The sequence below is a fragment of the Urtica dioica genome, chromosome 5, assembly GCF_054948205.1.
Source record: "Urtica dioica subsp. dioica isolate 48M chromosome 5, U.dioica_male_clone48M_v1_H2, whole genome shotgun sequence".
Lineage (NCBI taxonomy): Eukaryota > Viridiplantae > Streptophyta > Magnoliopsida > Rosales > Urticaceae > Urtica > Urtica dioica.
The window spans coordinates 30,542,749-30,562,873 of NC_142760.1; the positions used below are offsets into that span (position 1 = coordinate 30,542,749).

General features: G+C 37.0%; 2 protein-coding genes across 8 annotated transcripts; both read right to left on the reverse strand.

The window, feature by feature from the left end:
• Positions 1-6,346: 6,346 nt before the first annotated feature.
• On the reverse strand, positions 6,347-9,962 carry LOC149397840 (uncharacterized). Of its 2 annotated transcripts, none has more exons than XM_089615049.1 (13): positions 9,841-9,962; positions 9,381-9,504; positions 8,996-9,107; positions 8,788-8,890; positions 8,576-8,627; positions 8,352-8,448; positions 8,139-8,244; positions 7,910-7,987; positions 7,594-7,831; positions 7,347-7,464; positions 7,018-7,246; positions 6,762-6,832; positions 6,347-6,656 (listed from the first exon to the last, which is right to left on the reverse strand). In XM_089615049.1, exons 2-13 carry the CDS (start codon positions 9,494-9,496, stop codon positions 6,552-6,554), a joined length of 1,425 nt encoding a protein of 474 aa, XP_089471175.1. In that variant the 5' UTR covers positions 9,497-9,504; positions 9,841-9,962; the 3' UTR covers positions 6,347-6,551. The 2 variants fall into 2 exon arrangements, with proteins under 2 accessions (XP_089471175.1, XP_089471176.1); XM_089615050.1 differs by having other exon boundaries at positions 9,381-9,496; positions 9,841-9,939.
• Positions 9,963-14,262: 4,300 nt separating this feature from the next.
• Positions 14,263-15,715, reverse strand: LOC149397841 (mediator of RNA polymerase II transcription subunit 15a-like). Of its 6 annotated transcripts, none has more exons than XM_089615836.1 (5): positions 15,599-15,715; positions 15,072-15,175; positions 14,797-14,896; positions 14,595-14,657; positions 14,263-14,392 (listed from the first exon to the last, which is right to left on the reverse strand). In XM_089615836.1, exons 2-5 carry the CDS (start codon positions 15,155-15,157, stop codon positions 14,312-14,314), a joined length of 330 nt encoding a protein of 109 aa, XP_089471962.1. In that variant the 5' UTR covers positions 15,158-15,175; positions 15,599-15,715; the 3' UTR covers positions 14,263-14,311. The 6 variants fall into 6 exon arrangements, with proteins under 6 accessions (XP_089471962.1, XP_089471963.1, XP_089471961.1 ...); XM_089615837.1 differs by having other exon boundaries at positions 14,595-14,700; XM_089615835.1 differs by having other exon boundaries at positions 14,510-14,700.
• Positions 15,716-20,125: the final 4,410 nt, after the last annotated feature.

Genomic DNA, 20,125 nt, shown 5'->3' on the forward strand with positions numbered 1-20,125 from the left:
CAGACAGATCTTTCTTGTAGTGTGTCGTTTAAGGACCGTTACGACACACTAACCGAGATCACAAATGATAGTCACAGTGAGACTTGATCTAAATTTTGAAGTGATCATGAACACTTGATCATGTTACCGCACTCTTTAACTCATTCGCTAAAAGGCCACTATCGTGCTAATTACAGTTTATGTCTTGGAAGTTGCGTGACATGGTTTGAGTGAGAAATGATATACATATATGGAATACAACCTTCCTGAAAGAAGGTAAATGTTCTCTCACGTAAGGGTTGATTCCAGAACCGATAGATTACGCGCACTTCCGAAGTTTGTACGTTCGGAAGAATCTTTCGTTGGGGAAGCAACAATGCTTATGGCTTATAGGTGTCAAGAAAGATGTAACGGATAAATTGACCTTTCTCGATACGGGATTGAACCTGGAGGATCTTGATCACGAACTGACTATATTAGTGGACACTCGTCACGATGAGTAAATATAATTTTAGTACCCAGGATGATTCAGTCTTGGCTTGCAATGTAGAGTCTGACCAAGATTAGACAAATCGATGTAGAAAAGAGAAAGGACTTTTTCACCTTTTAATCGGATTTGTTAAGCTTCTAATATTAGGTGCATAGTCCACGATTCGGTTCTGATAAATGCGGATTAGAAAGTTCGACCAAAATATATTATTTCCTTTTATTATGTTCACACTAGTGAATCAAAATATATTGGGGACTATGGACCTAATATGCGAAAAGTATGTGTGGTCCCTTCTTATGTACCCCATTTATAGAAGGGAAAACACATACTTTTGTGAATTAGAAAGTTCGACCAAGAGAGTCTCTCCTTCTCTCTCTCGGCCGACTCTCCATCTCCCCCTCTTTGAAGTCTATGATTCCAATCCCACTCATCTTTCTTATTCGTCTCGGAGATTACGTCTCGGAATATTATGGTGTCATCACTGACGAGTTCAGAGTGTCAAGGAGCTAAAGCTTGAAGAATGAGCTAAAGCTTGAAGAATGAGATCAAGGAGTTCGAGGACGGATTGCTAAAGCTTGAAGATTCTGTTCGTGAGCACAACCCGTAAGTTCTCTATGAACCTTGAACCCTTGCTCTTATTGGTTGCTTGACTTTTCTTTCACATTTGATTAATAAGTAATCTAGATCTTCTTAGATAACCATTACAGTAATTAGCTCTTGTTAGCATAATTGATCCTTTTCCGCACTTTATATGCTTATCGAGGTGCACTTTATATGTGAATTGTTATTCGGGGTTGATCGTAGAATATTTGATTCTCGCTTTTTTAGATTTTATGTTAAACCCGAAAGGGTATAGGATTTTGCAATTTACATAAAAGTTCTTGAAAAACGACGAACCAAGACGAACGGCGTCCAAACATGGACGCCGGCTGGATCGGCTGAAGGAAGTAGTCGATCGAAGAAACCGGCGGGCGGGAGGACACCGCCGTCGTCGCCGCTACTGTGGCGCGCGGCCTTCTCGCCACCGTTGCAGTGGGGCGTGGCCTTCACTACCGCCGAGCCTCCTGCCAAGCCTACCGACACTGTGATGCGACCCGCCGATGCTGCCAAGGCCATTGCTGTCTATCGCTCGGGCAGAGCCATGTGGCCCTCCCGGCCCACGATCTGTCCCACTCGAGTCGAGTCCCACCATGGCGGGTGGATTTGAGGATAGTCCGGGCTTGGGCCCAGATGCCAAGTTGGCCCACAGGCCCACTTAATAAAAAAAATTGGAAAAATAAATAATTTGATATTGATTTATTTTCCAATGGGACATTGATATGGGCCCATATCGTATCCATGAACCAATTTTGAGGTTGGGTTCATCTCGTTTTATTTATAAAGAGTCAAATAGGATACGATCAAATCGAATCAAACCATGCTTGCTTTGCTTGTTTATTTAATTGCTTTACCATGCTTGATATAACTTGGAACTTGTGTCGTTGGTTATCATGGGGCTTTCATTTATTGATTTGAAATTATCTAATCGGATTAGGATAGTTAATTAATGAATGAGTTGAATAAATCGGAAAGCTTTGTCACCAAGCCGATAAGAGACTAAGCTAGGGGTTGATAAAAGACGATGTCTTCCCTCCCAACTGTAAGCTTTTTCGTGAAGGAAAACTATTAAGATTATCAAGACTAGAATGTTACGAAATTCCTAATAACTAAGCTATATCGAAACTCATGTTTTTTTAGGGTAGCTTAGGAGCACTCGAGTTTTTAATATGATTTAGTTAACTCAAGTGGATCACCTAGATTAATGTTAATGCTAGGAAAATTAAAATACTAAAAGTATATTGAGTCTGTAAGGTCTTCAACATTAACACAACACCGTGAGGGTGGTCAGTCTTGTTCGCCTTATGACCGGCAGTCTTTGTGGTCCATTCCCTTTGGAAGTTGTAAGTGCATTCCAATACCAAGGTTGTGTTTCTAACGATAGGTGGAGTAGTGGATCTCGTGTCTGACCTAGGCTTCCCTAGCACACACGGGCTAAGCGTTGTCTGCTGAAATGTTGGGTCGACTCTACGATGAAACCGGTGGTTGTCTCATATGCCCAACGATTCCTATGAAACAGACTATGGCTATTGGCGGATTACCATGAAATATAAAAACTGGGTCTTTTTAGAGATTAGTTTTTCCCCGTGCTTATTGCATCATGTTTTTTCGCATAATTATTTATGTACTTGTAATTTATTAAATTTCAGCATGGATTCAAATTATTCATTGTTGAAAGAAATTATGGATACTATGATGAAGAGCAGAGAGTGTGCCATCGACCACATGAAGTCGATAACCGATAGATTGAATCTGATCGGGTTCTTGGGAACTGAAATTAATGAAGCTACTCAAGTCGAGATTATTCTTGAATCGCTCGCCGAGGAATACGTCGACTTTAAAGAATACGTTTGTGGTTTCAGCCCAAAGTATGTCATGAAGGAGTTCCAATTTGAACTTCTAGCCTGGCGTGATAGTTTAGTAAAGGACGAGTGCCTTTATAGATTGCACTCTGCTGGTGTGGCAATCTCATCTCATTATTACTCTCCGATAAGACAACCGGTGGAGAATGTTCTCCCAGTGGGAGAGCCTTCGGTCATCTACATCTCTGAGGATGCACGCACTCTGCTGGTGTGGCAATCCACTTAAGGATGGTCGCACTCGCTCTTTCAATATAGTGGCAAGGTTCCAGTTAGTAATGCTCCCACTCAATCCATGTTCTATCAACACTAACTTGGTTTGTGCCTCCTTATCACCTCTCACTCGCACAAACCATTGTCGGTGTTTAAGGTAATAATTGTTTAGAGGCAACCATTGCTATGAATAGTTCTTAACTTTAATAAAGTTAAATTCAACATAAGAAATAAAGAAAGCAATAAATACTATCTAAATTTCTAACAGAGATTTATTACTTAGAAAATATAAAATGTGATTTTGATAACTTATGAACGGACATTCAATTCTTTCATATTTCAAGACATTCATTCATATAACAATATCATAAAGCATATAATAATAATAATAATAATAAAGAAGGAAATATTTTGACACAATCATGTGTTCAAAAATAATGAAATTAATAAATCATAAAGAAAGATAAGATTCATAATATCTTAAATACCCATAAAATGGCTACAAACGCAGAAAACTTGGATTATTATTTTGACACGTCACAATGTTCATAAAATTTAATCCAATATATGAAAGTAACAAAACTAGAGGGATATTAGATCTTCAACTGGAGTATGAGCTTCTCTACAATTCGAGCTTGAATCCGATATGTTTAGCAAGCTGCTCGACTCAATCGAGCTCAATCAGATCTGCTCGACGCAAAGCAAGCATAATCAATTTAAGCGCAAAAATATTATATATACAATAATCAAGCTATGGTTTGTTATAAAGAATGATCGTTTATTATTTTGAAAAATAAATTAACTTTGAAAAAAAATCTAGGCCAAAAACATTTTGACCTTATTTTAATTTCAAATATATTAATTACTTTTTCTAAAATAAAAGATTTCCTTTAAATGAAGATTTACAAAAAAAAAAAAATCAATTCAAATTTAACTGTTACCCTTTAAAATAGGACTTGCAACCTTATAACAAATCCAATAAAATATTTTAATTAATAAAAGATCAAACTAAATAAAATATTCTCATATATAGTTATAGAATATCATGAGCATAGAACATATTTCATTAAACTAATGAATCTAGCTTTTAGAACGAATCAAATTTACGAACATGTTCTTGAATAATTTTAGCTTTGAAATAAAACGACAAATGATCAAACATATAACTTATACTTGGATAAAAGTCTTAAATTGAAAACTATGATTCTTGATTCAAATGGTAAATTACGAGAATCTAACTCCAACTCTGATACCAATTGTTGAGAAGTCAGGTGGTATCAGACATGATCAATCGCTCTAATACTCATTGTTAGAAAATCACTAATTGGTGACGGACACGAACAATCGCTCCAATACCAATTATTTGGAAAATAAAAGTTGTTTGTATTGGACACGAATGATCGCTCCGTTGTCATTTGATGGGTAAATTACTAGAGTTAATTACGGTTCTCATGTATTGAACACGAACGATCGTTTCAATTCTTCTCCACCGGATTGTTGAGCGGCGAAGACCCAATCCTATTACTCTGGCGGGGTGGGTTTCATCAGTGAGAGATTTCGAGTTTTTTTTTAGGGTTTGCATGAGCTTTTGCACTGAATTTTTGGGTCATTATAGATGTCGATCTCGGTTTAGGGTAAAAGGTACAAAATTTAGAAAAAAAATATGGTGGAGGTCTGATATCTAAACTAGTGGTCTTGGGTGGGGTTATGGTTTCCGTCGCAACAAAGAAATGAAAAAATAGCGAGACCAGAATAGAGTAGAAGAAGTAAAACACCCAGAAAAAAGTTGAAGATGAAGGATCGTTTAATAGTACGTTGCGGGGGATTTAAGGATGGTTCGAGATCGATTTGGAAATGTGGAGAGATGGGTCTTGGAAATGTCGAGAGAGATGGGGAAATGAAGAGGTGTCACGGTGGAGACGTGGTTATAGGGAAAAGAGGGAAAAATAAATAAAAAGAGAGAAATAATTACCCTTAGATATTCTTCTTCTCTTTTTTTTTTAAATGTAAAGTGAAAACTGACACTAATTTTCTCCTACCGAAGGAAATCCCCGAAAACCGTATCCCTTTCTTTTCCTTCTTTTTCTTTTGAGATGCATCACAACTACCTTCGAAATTATAAGGTCAAATTTTCCAGCCTCTCTGAATCATGGATTGAAATCCCGGGGGAACCGGACGGGAACCGGACGGGAACCGGACCGGTTCCCCTTTTTTTGAACTCCCCGGCACTGAAACGTTAAAAACCGGAATATTCCGGTGATTCCGGGGGAACCGGACCGAGAACCCGTGAGGAAACCGGTTCCCACTTCCCGGTCCGATTTAGTTTAAAAAAACCAAAAAACCGGGTATAAATCCCGGGTTTCCCCAAAAAAAATCAAAAATAGGACGGGAAAGGGGATTTGAAATTCCGACGCGAGCAAGACCAAACTTCCTGAAATTCCGCCCGGATTCCGCCATCCCGAGAGCTTCCCGACGCGGCGACGGCCAAAAGTCACCATATCCCGCCGGATTGCCCAGATCCCGGTGAGTTTCCCGACTATTTCTTATTTTTTGATGATTTTGAGTTTAATTTTAGAAATTTGTTAGATAATTCTTGAAGATTAAGTATAAATTGGTAGTTGTGAACATGAATATAGTATTTATTTAGAGTTTGTGTTCATGTTTCTAATTTTTTGTAATTAATCCGAATTTTGTTGTAATTTTTTGATTAGTTAGTGATGATTAAGGTTATTTTGAACTTGTTTATTGATTTATGACGAAATTGTTATGACTTGTTTTTAATTTTTAGAGTTTGTGTTAATGTTTATAATTTTTTTGTAATTAATCCGAAATATTTTGTAATTTTTTTATTAGTTAGTGATGATTAAGGTTATGTTGAACTTGTTTATTGATTTATGACGAAATTGTTATGACTTAGTTTTTGTTGTGTTTGTAATTTGGTAATGTGTTGAAACATTGTACACTATTTTTAATTTTATGAATATTATCCTACATACTTTGCATGTTTTTTGTATATTCTTTTCTGGATTACTCTCGGTAAATACGGTATTTGACGGTATTCCTCTACGGTAACGATAAGTTCAACGGTACGGGTTTCCTTTTTTTTCATGCTTTCCCCGGTATTCCTTTACGGTACTAGGGGTTACCAGTAAATTCTGAAGCTCGGAACGGTAACGGTATTTCGATCTTTCTGTTAATGTAAATTAGATTTCAGCTGAACCACGGTTTTCATTAAATAAAAAGACAAGTGCGTCAATATATACAAGCGGGCTGGGTCCAAAACTTAATTTATTAAATGACAGAAAGCGACTTAATTTAAATGACATAATAAAAAAAATAAAATAAAAAACACAGATAAATATAAGTAACTACTTGGCCCGCGGCCCATCATCGAAACCAATGTTGCGGATCTTTCAATCGTATGAAATCCCATCTAAGGCGTCCGCAAAACCGAGCTGTTGTAATTTGGTGATGATTTCCTGATTCATTTCACTGAGTTCATCTTCCATAGATTTGATCTGTTAACAAAGTATATAGATTCGTTAACTTTTGTCTCTCCCTCATTCTTGGTTGCTTCTACACTTAATATCATATATTCTATGTTAGCCACTATCATATATTACCTTCTGATATTCCACCTCTTGCAGATCACCTCCATTCGCATGTCCAGTCTGAGCAGTTGAGTCAAGAGATACTACAAAAGGTCAAGTACATACGCAGCCATAAGTTATATGAGACGTGATTGGCACGATGATGTCATAATAATACACGTGACCAAAAAACAAAACATAACATTCTTATCTCAGTCCTCAAGAAACAAAATTCAGGGCATTCCCAAAAATAAAAATAAGAAACCCCTTGAATACAAAAATAACATACTTGACCCATGGAGCTGTTGTTGGCTTTCTGCCATTTGCCTCGGAGAGTTTGCGTTCATATTGGGTACATCTATATCCATGGAATTCCCTACAGAGTTCTCGGAAATAGCAGGGACGCTTTGCATGCTTTGATACTGACGAACCGCTATCAGCATATATCTCTGAATTATATTCGGAGCCTTGACCTCAATCAGACCCATTGTTTGAGTTACATAGCAAAGATAATGCCACTGGAAACATCAAAATCCATTGAATACATATCAGTAGACATCTTTGTACGAAGCAAAGCGTGTTAATATTTGCATCAACTTTTTTGTCTACAAAATGTACCTGGCTTCTAGCACGTTTGTAGACCTTTTCCTCAAATTCATTAACAAAGTACTTGAGATAATACAATCCAAATCCCTTTGGCTCGGAGTATGATATATGCTTCTTACATATATCCATCCTTTACAGGAAATCCATCATCAAAGAATGAACAAATCCCATTAATGAGACGCAAAATGTAATTTATAAATCATTGCAGAGCACTTAAATGTTAACTTTCCGGTGTACTGATTTCAAGAGTAAAACTCACATCATTTCGTAGATCTGCTGCCGGTAAGACGGTCGCCGCCAATCAACGGAGTTCTGTAAACAGGCAAGGATAACTTGCATGCTTGGGTTCTGAATAAAGCTCTGAGCTAGGCTCGAAGAGCTCTGAACTCCGACCGGATTCTGAATATTTTGAGGTAACTGTTGGCCGGTTTGGGTCTGATTAGGCATTCCGAGTGACTGACCCTGATTCTGTACCTGGGGCTGTATGCCCACAGATCCTACACAAAAACGTAACATGGATTAGGCACTATAATTCTATCAGATGAGACTACAAAAATAAGCGAGAGCTGTGGTACCTAGGATAGCCCAGTGGTAATTCCACACCACCTCCTGTGTGGAGGTCGTGGGTTCAATCCCCACTGCAGCAAAGCTGCCTTCAAAAAAAAAAATAAGCGAGAGCTTTTAGTCACGCAAAGGACGCCTATAAATACAAACTCAGCCACTCTCTATGTTGTTTAAAGGCGGGAATGTCATAGAAGAGAAAATCATACAGCATTGTACCAAATAAACACTTAAATGGTTTACCTTTATCTGATGGTCGGTTACTATTGCCAACTTGGCTGGGCATCGTATTCTGAAACTTAGTCTCTATATTACTCATCATTTGCGAAACTTGCCACACATAATCCCACTGGAACAATCAAACTCCAATGAATGCACATCGTTATATTCATATTATTTATATGAAAAAGAGCATGTTCATAGTCATATCAACTTGTTCGTGTTTAGAAAATGTACCTGGCTTGTCGCTAAAACGTAGAGATTTTCCTCATACTCCTTAAAAATGTTCTCGAGTTGACAAGAGGATGGTAGATACTTTCTACATGTATCCATCCTTTATAGAAAATCCATTGTCAGAGATTGAACGAAGCCAATTTATGAGACACAAAACATAACATATAAATCATTGCAGAGCCCTTGAATGTTAACTTCTGGACACTGATTTCAAAATTAAAACTCACATCTTGCTGATGATCTGCTTCCGTGAATAGGGTTGCAACTGTGTCCTCCAATCTACCGGTGTCCATAGTCGCACACAAAAAAAAAAAAAAAAAAAAACAAAAAAACAAAACTTATAAATATGAACTCAGCCACTATCCATGTGGTAAAAAGGCAGGAAAATCAAAAAAAGAAATTTATAGCATTGTACCACATCAACACTTCAAGGGTTTACCTTCATCCGGTGGTCGGTTACTATTGCCAAGATAGTTGGGCAGTTTCTCTAAATCGGCCTCTGTTAAAATCATCTTACGTGAAATTTCCAGTAGATAACTCCACTGTAACATTAAAAATACAATGAATGCATGTCATTATACATACATATTTATACGAGACAAAGAAGGTTAACATCTGCATCAACTTATTTGTGTGTATAAAAGTACCTCGCTCCTAGCTCCATTGTAGGCTTCTTTCTCGATCCTATCTACACGTTTCTCGAGTGGCAACAATGCCCCTCGATTACCGAATTTTAGATACTTCTTTGATGAACCCAGCCTTTACAAGAAATACATTGTCAGATATGTTGCAAAATGAGTTTCGTTTAAACCAAAAAAATTGTAACCTTCACAATGCGAAGAGAAAGAAATCTACTAGATAATTAACAATAAGCATCTACTGTCTTGTTTTTTTTTTTTTTTTTTATCCTTCTTGAAGATCTCATATGACACGATGGACAAGCCAATTTATGAGACGCAATGTAATTTATAAATCATTGCACAGACCTCAAATGTTTACCACTCGCGTACCGAGTTCAAAAGTAAAACTCACATGTTGATGACAATCTGTGGCCGGAAATCAGGTTGCAACTGTGTCCGCCAATCTACGGCGTCCATAGCCGGTGGTTCTCCACCAATACCCATACGACTCGAATTATTCATGTCCATCTAAACAACTTAAATCATAGCCACAACACAACAAACAAATAAAAAACAAGAAAACCAAGCTCCGTTTATCTAATCTCAAAGATTATATATACATGAAATTAGTTCCGTGCATTTATAGATACCAATAGGAAGCCAATTCGTGTTAACAAAAAAAAACCCGTAAGAATCTGATTCCTTTTTTCTTTTCACTCTTGAACCCTACTATATTATTTCAGTGTACGCATATTGGTTCCAACATAAAGATGGGTGCTACCTAGTATGTATAAAGAATCAAGAACCGTAGAAAACTTGAACTTAGATTCGAATATGTAACTATGGTTTCGACATATAGAGATTGGAAATACCTTACACCGAAAAGCTCCGTTCTTTGAAGAACAAGTGGGCGAGCTTTGAAAAACGCATCAAATAAAGCACGGGTACGAAAGAACATAAAAAAAAAAAAAAAAAAAAAAAAAAATTCACACACAGAATACGAACCCCAAATAAAAGCAGATTGTGAATCAGGCAATTGTTCAAAAAGTTCCGAATAAAAGCCAAACCAAACCTGCCATGTCGTGTTTAAAAAGTTCCGAATACATTTATAAAAATGAGCCGTGTTTAAAAACGTCATGTCGTGTTTGGGAAGGGATGAGCTTGGTTCAAGAAGAAACGTGAAAATGGCATTTATGTCGAAAGCCCTTCATTGCTTAGGGAATATTACATAAACATTCGATTTGAAGATGATAATTCCCGGAATAGAACATGTCCAACATTCTAGAAATACCTCCGTTATTTTAGAGTTCATTTAACCCAAGACCTCGGCAATTCTGATAATTTGGATTAAAATAGTAGTAATTATATTTTTAGATACTTTTATTAGTAATTATGGACATGAAAATATACAATTGTCCAAAAATTACAGTTATTATCAAAACGATAATTATTATTATTATTTAGTAACTGTAGACATAAGTGTTACTATTTTGATCTAAATTATCAAAATTATTATTAGTTGAGACTATTTTCCTTGTTCTATTGGCATATTATTGGGACAATAAATATAGATATGTTGTTTATATTAGTGGGTTCATGGAAAATTTTTGACTTTATATATCTATATATATATATATATATATATATATATATATATATTGTAAAAGATGAAGTGCAATACAAAACGACAATGTTGTGACATTTTCAAAATTATTATATCAATAAAATAACATTTTTTTATTATTACAGTCTTATTATGATATTTATACCATAAATTTGTGCAAGTTATTCTGTCACCGTCTTTCTATTTGGATACTTGAAGATACTATTGTGTGCGATCTCGAAAATAACACGAGTTATTTTGGGAGAGATTTAGAAATCCATTCGCCACTTTGCGCTAGATTTCTATGCCCATTTCAAGTTTGATTACAAACTAGTACGCTCTTTTAAAGTTAATTTAGGCATTATTATGAGAAAATTATAAAAGAGGCATAAAAACTTAGTGTCATGAAAAACATTCAATTAATACCATGTTTTTTTTATCCACGTACTACAAGAAATAAATATTTAGATATCATATCATTAAAACTAAAATAATTATTAATCTAATCGAACATTAAAAAATTATAGATTTGTTATTTCTTGTTAAGAAATATAGATTTACTAATTTATATAAGAAATTTTCTCTAAATAGACCTTCTATTTGTCCTTATTTATTTTATTCATAAAAGATCCTCTTAAATTTATTAAGAAATATATATATATATATATATATATATATATATATATTCTAATTTAGACAAAATATCCTTCAAATGTCAATAATAATAAATAAATAAATAATATTATCGTCGGTCGTTTTTAGAAAACCAAAAATACACATGGCTGATGAAGGAATCAACGACAAAGCACATCAAGCTAAATTAGGGTCAAACCCGAGGAAAAGATAGTGAAAAAAAGAATAACACTCGAATCAGAGCATACGCACGCATCATTTGCGCCACACGAAAATATTTCGTGCACGTTATGTTAATGTGATTTTTCGCACAAAATTTGCGACGTGTGTCAATCTCACGAAGCATTCCGGCTCTCACACGTCGTGAAAGTGATATTTGCTTCGTTAGTTTCGAGGGCTAAAGATACTGAGGATTAGGAATCACAAGGCTTGTGTATCCACGGTTCTTTAGAGAGGTAACCTTAGGACTAGAAACAACTCGTTTTGGGAGAAAATACATCAAGGCGGATGGGGATGAATCCAATATGCCAAGATTTCTAAAGGTTCGTTAGAGAGCGGTACTAGATTATGGAGAGCCTTTGGGAAAGGTAGCCGCAAAGAGGTGGAGGCGAATGGGGACGAACCCGGTATGCCAAGATTTCTAAGGGTCCTTGAGAGCGGTCCTAGTTGTTGGAGAGTCTTCAGGAAAAGTAGCCGCAAAGAGATCAAGGCGAATGAGGACGAACACAATAGGCCAAGATTTCTAAGGGTCCTTATGCGTGTGTTCCTTCCTTGGGTCGGATGGTTAGATTCATTCTTGCTCCATTTCCTAAGGTCAGAGATGAAACAAAGTGATAAATATATGATAAATGTGATGTTCTCTTTGTGAGGGGAGGAGATTTTGAATATGGATCAACAAACCCCTAACAACTCTAGAGGGTATTTGATAAAGCATTTGTGATCCCATGCTATGTAAAAAAGGGATGCAAATATGAGAGGGGTGGTGTGTAGAGTTATTTTTCTCCAAATCTAGAGAGAAGAGAAGGAAAATATAATCTTTTGATGAAATGTAGTAAAAAAACGGGTTTTTGTGGATGTGGTATTTGTGGAGAGGGATGAAGGTTTGGTGGTGAGGAAGTGTGAAAAATGATGGCTTTAGGTAAAAAATATTGAGATTTGTGGTGGTGGGTTTGTGGAAAAGGATAGAAAAAGATGGAGATTTGTGATTATGGGTTTGTGGAAAAATATGAAAAATCAAGAATAAGGGTTGTTCTCTATGTGATATGAGAAGAGGAAGAACGTTCTTGGTGTGATGGAAGTGTAGAGAGAGTGGTGGTGTTTGAAGATGTGATGGGAGAGAGATGAGCTATAATTTGTGTAGAGATTTTGTTATGAAAGTTGTTATCTCTCCATCTGATCTAAAAGAAGGTATTTTTTTTTATAGGATTACTAGTGTATGGTGTGTTTGGGGTGCCCTAGTTGGATTGTGGGATACGCTTTGGGTTGAAAAGAGTGGAAAGTTGGTTTCGGACCATTTTGGACGTGGAAAATGAGTTTGGCCAGGTGGTGAGCATGACCGAATCACCGGTCGGTCATGGCCAAGTAGAGGGAGTGTCGGATAGGGGGCCATGACCTAGCAATAACTCAATCATGACCGGGTTGGAGCTTCTATATGGTGGCTACCATGAGCGAGTCACCGGTCAGTCATGGCCGAGCAGAGGGAATGCCCAACTAGGGGCCATGACCAAGCAATGACTCAGTCATAGCTGAGCTGGAGCTTCTCACAGATGACTACCATGTCTGAGTCACCTGATGGTCATGACTGAGTGGAGGGAGTGTCAGACTAGGGGCCTTGACCGAGCAATGACTCGGTCATGGTCGGGCTAGATTTTTCTCCCAGGTAGTTTCCATGACCGAGTTTTCTCCCGAGAGAGAAGCATGGCCGAGCTATGACTCAGTCATTGTTGAGTCGGATTCTCAAATCAACTTTCATGACAAATTTCACGGCAAGTTATTATAACTATTTTTAGGGGGGTCATTTTTTTATACCGAAAAATGACGCCTTAACATTAACCCTCAGTTTTACGTGCGAATATTCGTGCGTGAAATTGCCGATTCTTCTTTGGTCCTTGTTATGCCCTAGCTCTCGCCCTCGAACAAACAAGATGCACAGTACATAAAGAACGAAGAAAAACAATATTTTGGAGACTAAGAATGGAGAAAGTCGATGGCGAAAGACTTAAGAAGACCTAGCCACGCCGGTGACATGCCTCTTGCCCCCTGCCTGCCAATTTCCAGGATCGGCATTGGTTACCTGCCACGCCGGTGACATGCCTCTTGCCCCGCAACGCAGGTCTCTTGATCCTAACTGGTCAGGTGACTCCTGATCGGTCCTCAGACGTACCTTCGACCTGATAACGTCTGTCGGTCCTTTGACCCGGTGAATGATATCGAAAGCTTCTACTGCGCAAATAAAGATATTGACGAGCCTTATAATGTCGTGTATGTACTCAATTTACACACCGAAGCTAAACTTCAAACGCAAACAATCTCCCTTCCTCTCTCGAGCCTTCCTCATTTTTTATAGTGCAGATAGTTTCTAACAAGTAGTTTTCGTTCGCCAATATCGAACTTTGTAGTACACCGTTATTCTTATTCGTCGTCGTATGATATGAAGTTAAATAATTGATACCCGGTGGGTGGGCTAGAAAGCAATATAAACTTTAAGGCAATTCTTCGTAAATTTTAGTATTATTTGCGCCTTCATACTATTAGTTTGCGCTCTGCAAATCGCAAACTGTCTACATATTTTGCCAAGCAATTAGTCTAGTATTCTAGAACTAGGCAAATGGACTGTACACAGCTATCCATTTCATTTATGGATTTGTCCATCTGTGCGCGCACACATACATATACCCAAATATTTATGAACCCGAGATCCAAACCCTCATATGAACCGTTCAAACTTGTTGCATTTTCCAGCCTCATTAACTAATAGTATCTCCTAAATAAATTAGATTGTCAGCTGAGACATGATATTGAAAATTAAAAAACGAAAGCGGCTCGAGTAAAAAACTAATTAAATGACATATTAAATAATTAAATAAAGCTCGGCCCGTCGCACATCTTCAAAACCAAGGTTGGGATCTTTCAATGGTATGGCATTCCGATTGACTAATTGTGTACATGGGGTTGCATGCCCCGAGATCCTACCCAAAAAAGTAACATAGATTAAGCACTTTAATTCTATCAAACGGGCCACAAAAATAAGAGAGCTTTTAGTCAAGTAAAAAGCACACAGACAAAGCCTATACATACAAACTCACCCACGCTGCACGTTATTAAAAGGCAGGAGTGTCAAAGAAGTGAAAAATCATAGCATTGTACCAGATAAGCACTCTAAAGTTTCACCTTGATCCAGCGGTCGGTCACCATTGCCAACTTGGTTGGGCGTTGAATTCCAAACCTTGACGTCTACACTAAGCATCGTTTGTGAAATTTTCAATAGATAATCCCACTAGAACAGTCAACACCCAATGAATTCATTATATGCGTATTTATATGAAACAAAGCATGTTAATATTTGCACAACTTGTTTGTATGAAAAATGTACCTCGCTAAAGGCTTTGTTGTAGGCTATTTCCTCAACCCTTTCAGCAAGACGAAGCTCCTCTCCATGACCGTATAGTTGGGACTTCTTTAATGAATCCAGCCTTTACATGAAATACATCGTCAGATTTGTTGCTAAATGAGTTTTGTTCTAAACAAAAAAATTGTAACCTTCACAATGCACAAAGAAAAAAAATCTACAGGATAGTATATAATAAGCATCTACTATCTCATTTAATGTTATCTTTCTCGCATACTGAGTTCGAAAGTAAGACTCACATCCTATTGACCATCTGCTGTCGGAAAGGTTGCACCTGTGTCCGCCAATCTTCGGTGTCCATAGGACTCGAATTATTCATGTCCATCAAAATAGCTTAAAATCACTGTCACAACACAACAAACAAATGAAAAACACGAAAAACCAGGCTCGGTTAATCTAATCTCAACGATTATATATACATGAATGTCTCCGACTGCGCAATCACAAGTCAAACAGAATCCAATCACGAAGCCATTTTTTATTCAGGTGAATGAAAAAACTCCTAAAAGCTGATTCATTTTCTTTTCATTATCCTAACCTATTAATTATTTCAGTGCACACAAATTGGTTCGATCATAAAGGCGCCTGCTATAATAAGGATATGAAATCAAGAATTAAATGATAGGGTTTCGGACTGGAAAAACCGGACATCGGAAAGTTCGCTGTTCATTGAAGAACAAGTGCGAGCTTCAACAAGGATGGAGAAAAACGCTGTTATGATAGAAAAAAAAAAAGAAAATATATATACACACAACAAACTACGAACCTCGAATAAAAGCGCAGATTGAGAATCAGGTAATTACTCACAAATTTCGAGTGAAAACAAGAATTGCTATTGTGCACATTTACCCCTATTTTTCTCAACTGTTTAAAACGACATGTCTTCTGGCCGGTTTTTATTTTTGGGTTCCGCTTGGTTCACGAAACTGACAAAATATGCTTTACAGTAATAGTCAACTTAAGATAAATACTATTAATTTGCAATATTTTCCTGTGATTTGATTCAGTTGATCAATCTTCAAATTCTATGCCACTATGTGATTTTTAATCTTACATGATAAACTTCCTTATTTTTTATAATGCTCAAATTATTCATATCAATGCTTTTTTTACTTTTCTCATCTTTATATTCTGAAAATAGCATTTTTACTCCAAAATTCTAGCATTTTTACTCCAAAATTCTACTATGTATATAAATTCCTAGAAGAATTATTTTATAAAAATTTCATTTACTGAGCTAATGTGAATTTTGATTATACTAGATGCACAATATTTGTTTTCAAAAAAAAAAAAAGATGCACAATATTTTTTTCATCAAGACTTGGGCTCGACAAGAGTCTTGTCCTATGGATTGGGCTCGTCAAGAGTATTGGCCTAAGATTTTGGCTCGTCAAGAGTCTTGGTCTACAAATTGGGTTCGAAAAGAGTCTTGGCCTAGGGCTTGGGCTCGTCAAGTATCTTAGCCTAGGACTTGGTCTTGTCAAGAAATTTGGCCTAGGACTTTGACTGGTCAAGGTTTTGGATAAGGAAGTAGGCTCAACAAAAGTCTTGGATGATGACTTGGGCTAGTCATGAGTCTTTTGAGAGGACTTGGGCTTGTCAAGAGTCTTGGCCTAAGATTTGGGCTCGTAAAGACTCTTGGACTAGGACGTTTGCTTGTCAAGAGTATTGGATGAAGACTTAGACTTGTCTACATTCTTAGATGTGGACTTGGGCTCGTCAAGAGTCTTGGCATGAGTCTTGGTCTAGGACTTTGGCTCGTCGAGATTCTTGAATGAGGACTTGGATTATCAAGATTCTTGGCCTAGGATTTGGGCTTATCACGAGTTTTTTCATATGACATGAGGCCGGGGAGATCTCTTGCCTAGAAGATGAGGCCAGGGGAGTTCATAGTCGAGGATATGAGGCGGGGTAGATCTCTTATCGAAGAGACAGGGCTGCGGGAGCTCATGGCCGAGGAGATGATGTTGGTGATTAATGCATCTTGATAACCATGTTAAGTGCGAAAAAGATTAATTACACTAATAAGAGCTAATTAATATTATGGTTATCTAACAAGATCTAGATTTACTTATTAATTAATCATGAAAGCAATGTCAAGCAATCAATAAGAGCTAGGTTCAGAGATTCAGTAATACTTACATGTTTTGGATCAAGTACTGAATCTTCAAGCTTTGACTCCCCCGTCTTCAGTCTTAAAAGACTATCTTCAAACTTTAGCTCCTCGACGTTCTGAACTTGTCAGTGATGACACCGTAATCTTCCGAGATGTAATCTCCGAGACGAATAAGAAAGATGAGTGGGCACAATATTTATCTCACTACGATCTACAACGAGGTGTTTAGATTGCACCGTGTTTATGGGGATTGGACACGAAGTTCCAAGAGGGGGAAAGGGGCATCGGCCAAGAGAGAGAGGGAGAGCTCTTGGTCGAAATTTCTGAAGCACAGAAGTATGTTTGTTGCCTTCTCATGAACCCTTATTTATAGTAGTGGAAAGGATATATTCTTGGTAGTTTCCAAAATATATTATTTCATTTTATTGTGTTCACACTAGTGAATCAAAGTTTGACCATTGGATCTCATCTCATGAATCTTACTTTCTCTCTTAGCCATCATATCAATATCTATGAGATTTTATTTCCTGTTTAACTAGAAAATATTTATTAATGAGAGAATAAAGGAAATATCTTATTTTCTTTTAAATATTATTCTCTCCTAATATTCATGAGAGAGAATAAAGGACAATATCTTATTTTCTTATAAATATTTTTCTCTCCTAATATTCATGAGAGAGAATAAATGACAATATCTTATTTTTTTTCAAATATTTTTCTCTCATAATATTCATGAGAGAGAATAAATGACAATATCTTATTTCTTTTCAAATATTATTCTCTCCTAATATTCATGAGAGAGAATAAATGAAAATATCTTATTTCCTTTTAAATATTATTCTCTCATAATATTCATGAGAGATAATAAATGACAATATCTTATTTCATTTTAAATATTTTTATCTCTCCTTTATTTAAACAACTAAAGAGAAAATATTGGTAAGTACCAATAATGGCATGGACGAATTTCTACCTCTCGGCCAAGGAAGATTTCGTGCAAATCTTGCGCCAGGATCCTAAAAAATTCGTGCACCTCAATATGTGCAAGGCCTAAAAGCTTAAAACTCAATTAATTATTTATTTACTTGGTCGGACAATAAACAAATAAGTAATTGATTAATTATTTACTTGATCAAACAATAAATAATTAATACTATCATAAATAATTATTTAATTATGCAAATACCCATATTTCAGAATTGATGTTGTCAATCACAATTACAGCTAATGAGATTATAATAGTAGAAACATTATTATTCGAAAGTTCTTATCCGTCTTTATCAGAGCCGAATCGGAGACTATGGACCTACTATTAGAAGCTTAACAAATTCGATGAAAAGACGAAAAAGCCATTTCTCTTTTCTACATCGTTTTGTCTAATCTTGGTCAGACTCCATCTTGCAAGCCAAGACTGAATCCTCCTTAGTACTAGAATTATATTTACTCATCGTGACGAGTGTTCACTTATATAGTTAGTTCGTGATCAAGATCCTCCAGGTTCGACCTGTGTCGAGAAAAGTCAATTATTCCGTTATACTTTTCTTGACACCTATAAGCCTTAAGCATTGTTGCTTCTCCAGCGAAATATTCTTCCGAACGTACAAACTTCGGAAGTGAGCGCAATCTATTGATTATGGAATCAACCCTTAGATGAGAGAACATTTACCTTCTTTCAGGAAGGCTGGATTCCATATCTGTAAATCACTTCCCATTCAAGCCATGTTCCGCAAGGCGGCCGCGAAGCGGGGCATCCGGTGGTGCTAGCTGGTGATGTTGATGTTGTTGATGCTGTCCAGTTGTTCAAAGAGAGAACAAGCCTTCCGCTAAGGAAGGCGGAGTGAACGTGCTCCCAATGCATAAGCTGTGATTAGCATGATAGTGACCTTATAGCGAATGAGTCAATGAGTGCGGTAACATAATCCAGTGTCCATGATAACTTCAGGATTTAGATCAAGTGTCACTGTGACCATCATTTGTGATCTCGGTTAGTGTGTCGTAATGGTCCTTAAACGACACATCTACAAGCAAGATATGTCCAGATCGTACTTACCAAAAATGTAGAATGCGCCCACTAAGTGATAAACCTTCACTTGTGTTCCACATATATGATTTCAAATTCTGCTATCCAGGCATGAACCAATCATCGACCAGTTTTAGTTCACCCCCCAAGCTCAGATGTTGTGCATGTTACTCAATTCAATACAGAAACTGTGGGTTAATGAATGTTTAATAAATCTTAATATATAAGAAATAATGCTTTCGATTTGAATAACTAATAAATTTCAAAACTTGATTTTATTAATATTTCAGCGAGAATTTACAAAAGCATCTTCTTGTGGGCAAGAAATCCTAACAGATGATACCTATGGGGTCTTTTGTCGAGGATATGATGGCGTTTTGGGCTTGTGGATCAAGGAAGCATCTTTAAGAGCTCATGGGCTTGGAAAAGAGTGTTTGGGAGCGCATGAACCTTCGTCATGGAGACATGAGGTACGGGATCATATTTAGTTATATGTGTTTAGAAATAAATTAGAGTTGGTTTCGCTTGCGAAGAGTTCTTGGATGTGTTTCAACACAAACACTTTTGTTACCTTCTCGCTCCAGGGGAATGGGATTGTTAGTGATTTTCTTTAGTTTACAAAAATTCTTTTAAACTTTTGGTACGAGTTCATTAAGCTCGTAAAGGAAAAAAAAAATACCAGAAAACTGTTTTTTATGTTTAATCATTGTCTCTTCCTCTCTTACCGGGAGAAGTGTTTCCACGAGGTTGTGAGTTGAATTTTTTCTTCTTAGGGGGAGGAACTAAGTCGATTTCTTTCAACTCGCATTTAGTGAATTTTTTGGCCAATACTTTTCTCATTGTCTCGCAATTGAGGGTGGCGTGTCCGTTGCTTTTGTGAAATTCACAGTGAGCATCAGGATCTCAGGTCCATTTTTTGTTGGAGCCTCCGGAAACAATCCCCGTCGTTTACGTTGAATGCAAAACCAGGTGGGGCATTGGCCTTCTTGGAGGTGTGATTACCTTTCTTATTATGTCCTCATCCCTGAGAGTGTGAACCTCCGGAGGTGGAAATCCATTGATCATGGGCTTTCTTGTCATTATGCCTCTTTACCAAGTTGCTCCTCTCATTTTAAGCTTTTGCGAAATTAGAAGCTCAATGGATCGCGCCTTCAATG

Bases quoted from the DNA above. Each gene is read 5' to 3' on its own strand.
- LOC149397840 (XM_089615049.1), bottom strand. From the start codon at position 9,496: ATGGACATGAATAATTCGAGTCGTATGGGTATTGGTGGAGAACCACCG. The intron at 9,108-9,380 runs GTGAGTTTTACT...TTTCTTGTAAAG, and splicing joins CCACAGATTGTCATCAACAT to GCTGGGTTCATCAAAGAAGT. The intron at 8,891-8,995 runs GTACTTTTATAC...TTAATGTTACAG, and splicing joins ACAATGGAGCTAGGAGCGAG to TGGAGTTATCTACTGGAAAT.
- LOC149397841 (XM_089615833.1), bottom strand. From the start codon at position 15,157: ATGGACATGAATAATTCGAGTCCTATGGACACCGAAGATTGGCGGACA. The intron at 14,701-14,796 runs GTACATTTTTCA...TGACTGTTCTAG, and splicing joins ACAACAAAGCCTTTAGCGAG to TGGGATTATCTATTGAAAAT. The intron at 14,430-14,594 runs GTGAAACTTTAG...CCCGTTTGATAG, and splicing joins TGACCGACCGCTGGATCAAG to AATTAAAGTGCTTAATCTAT.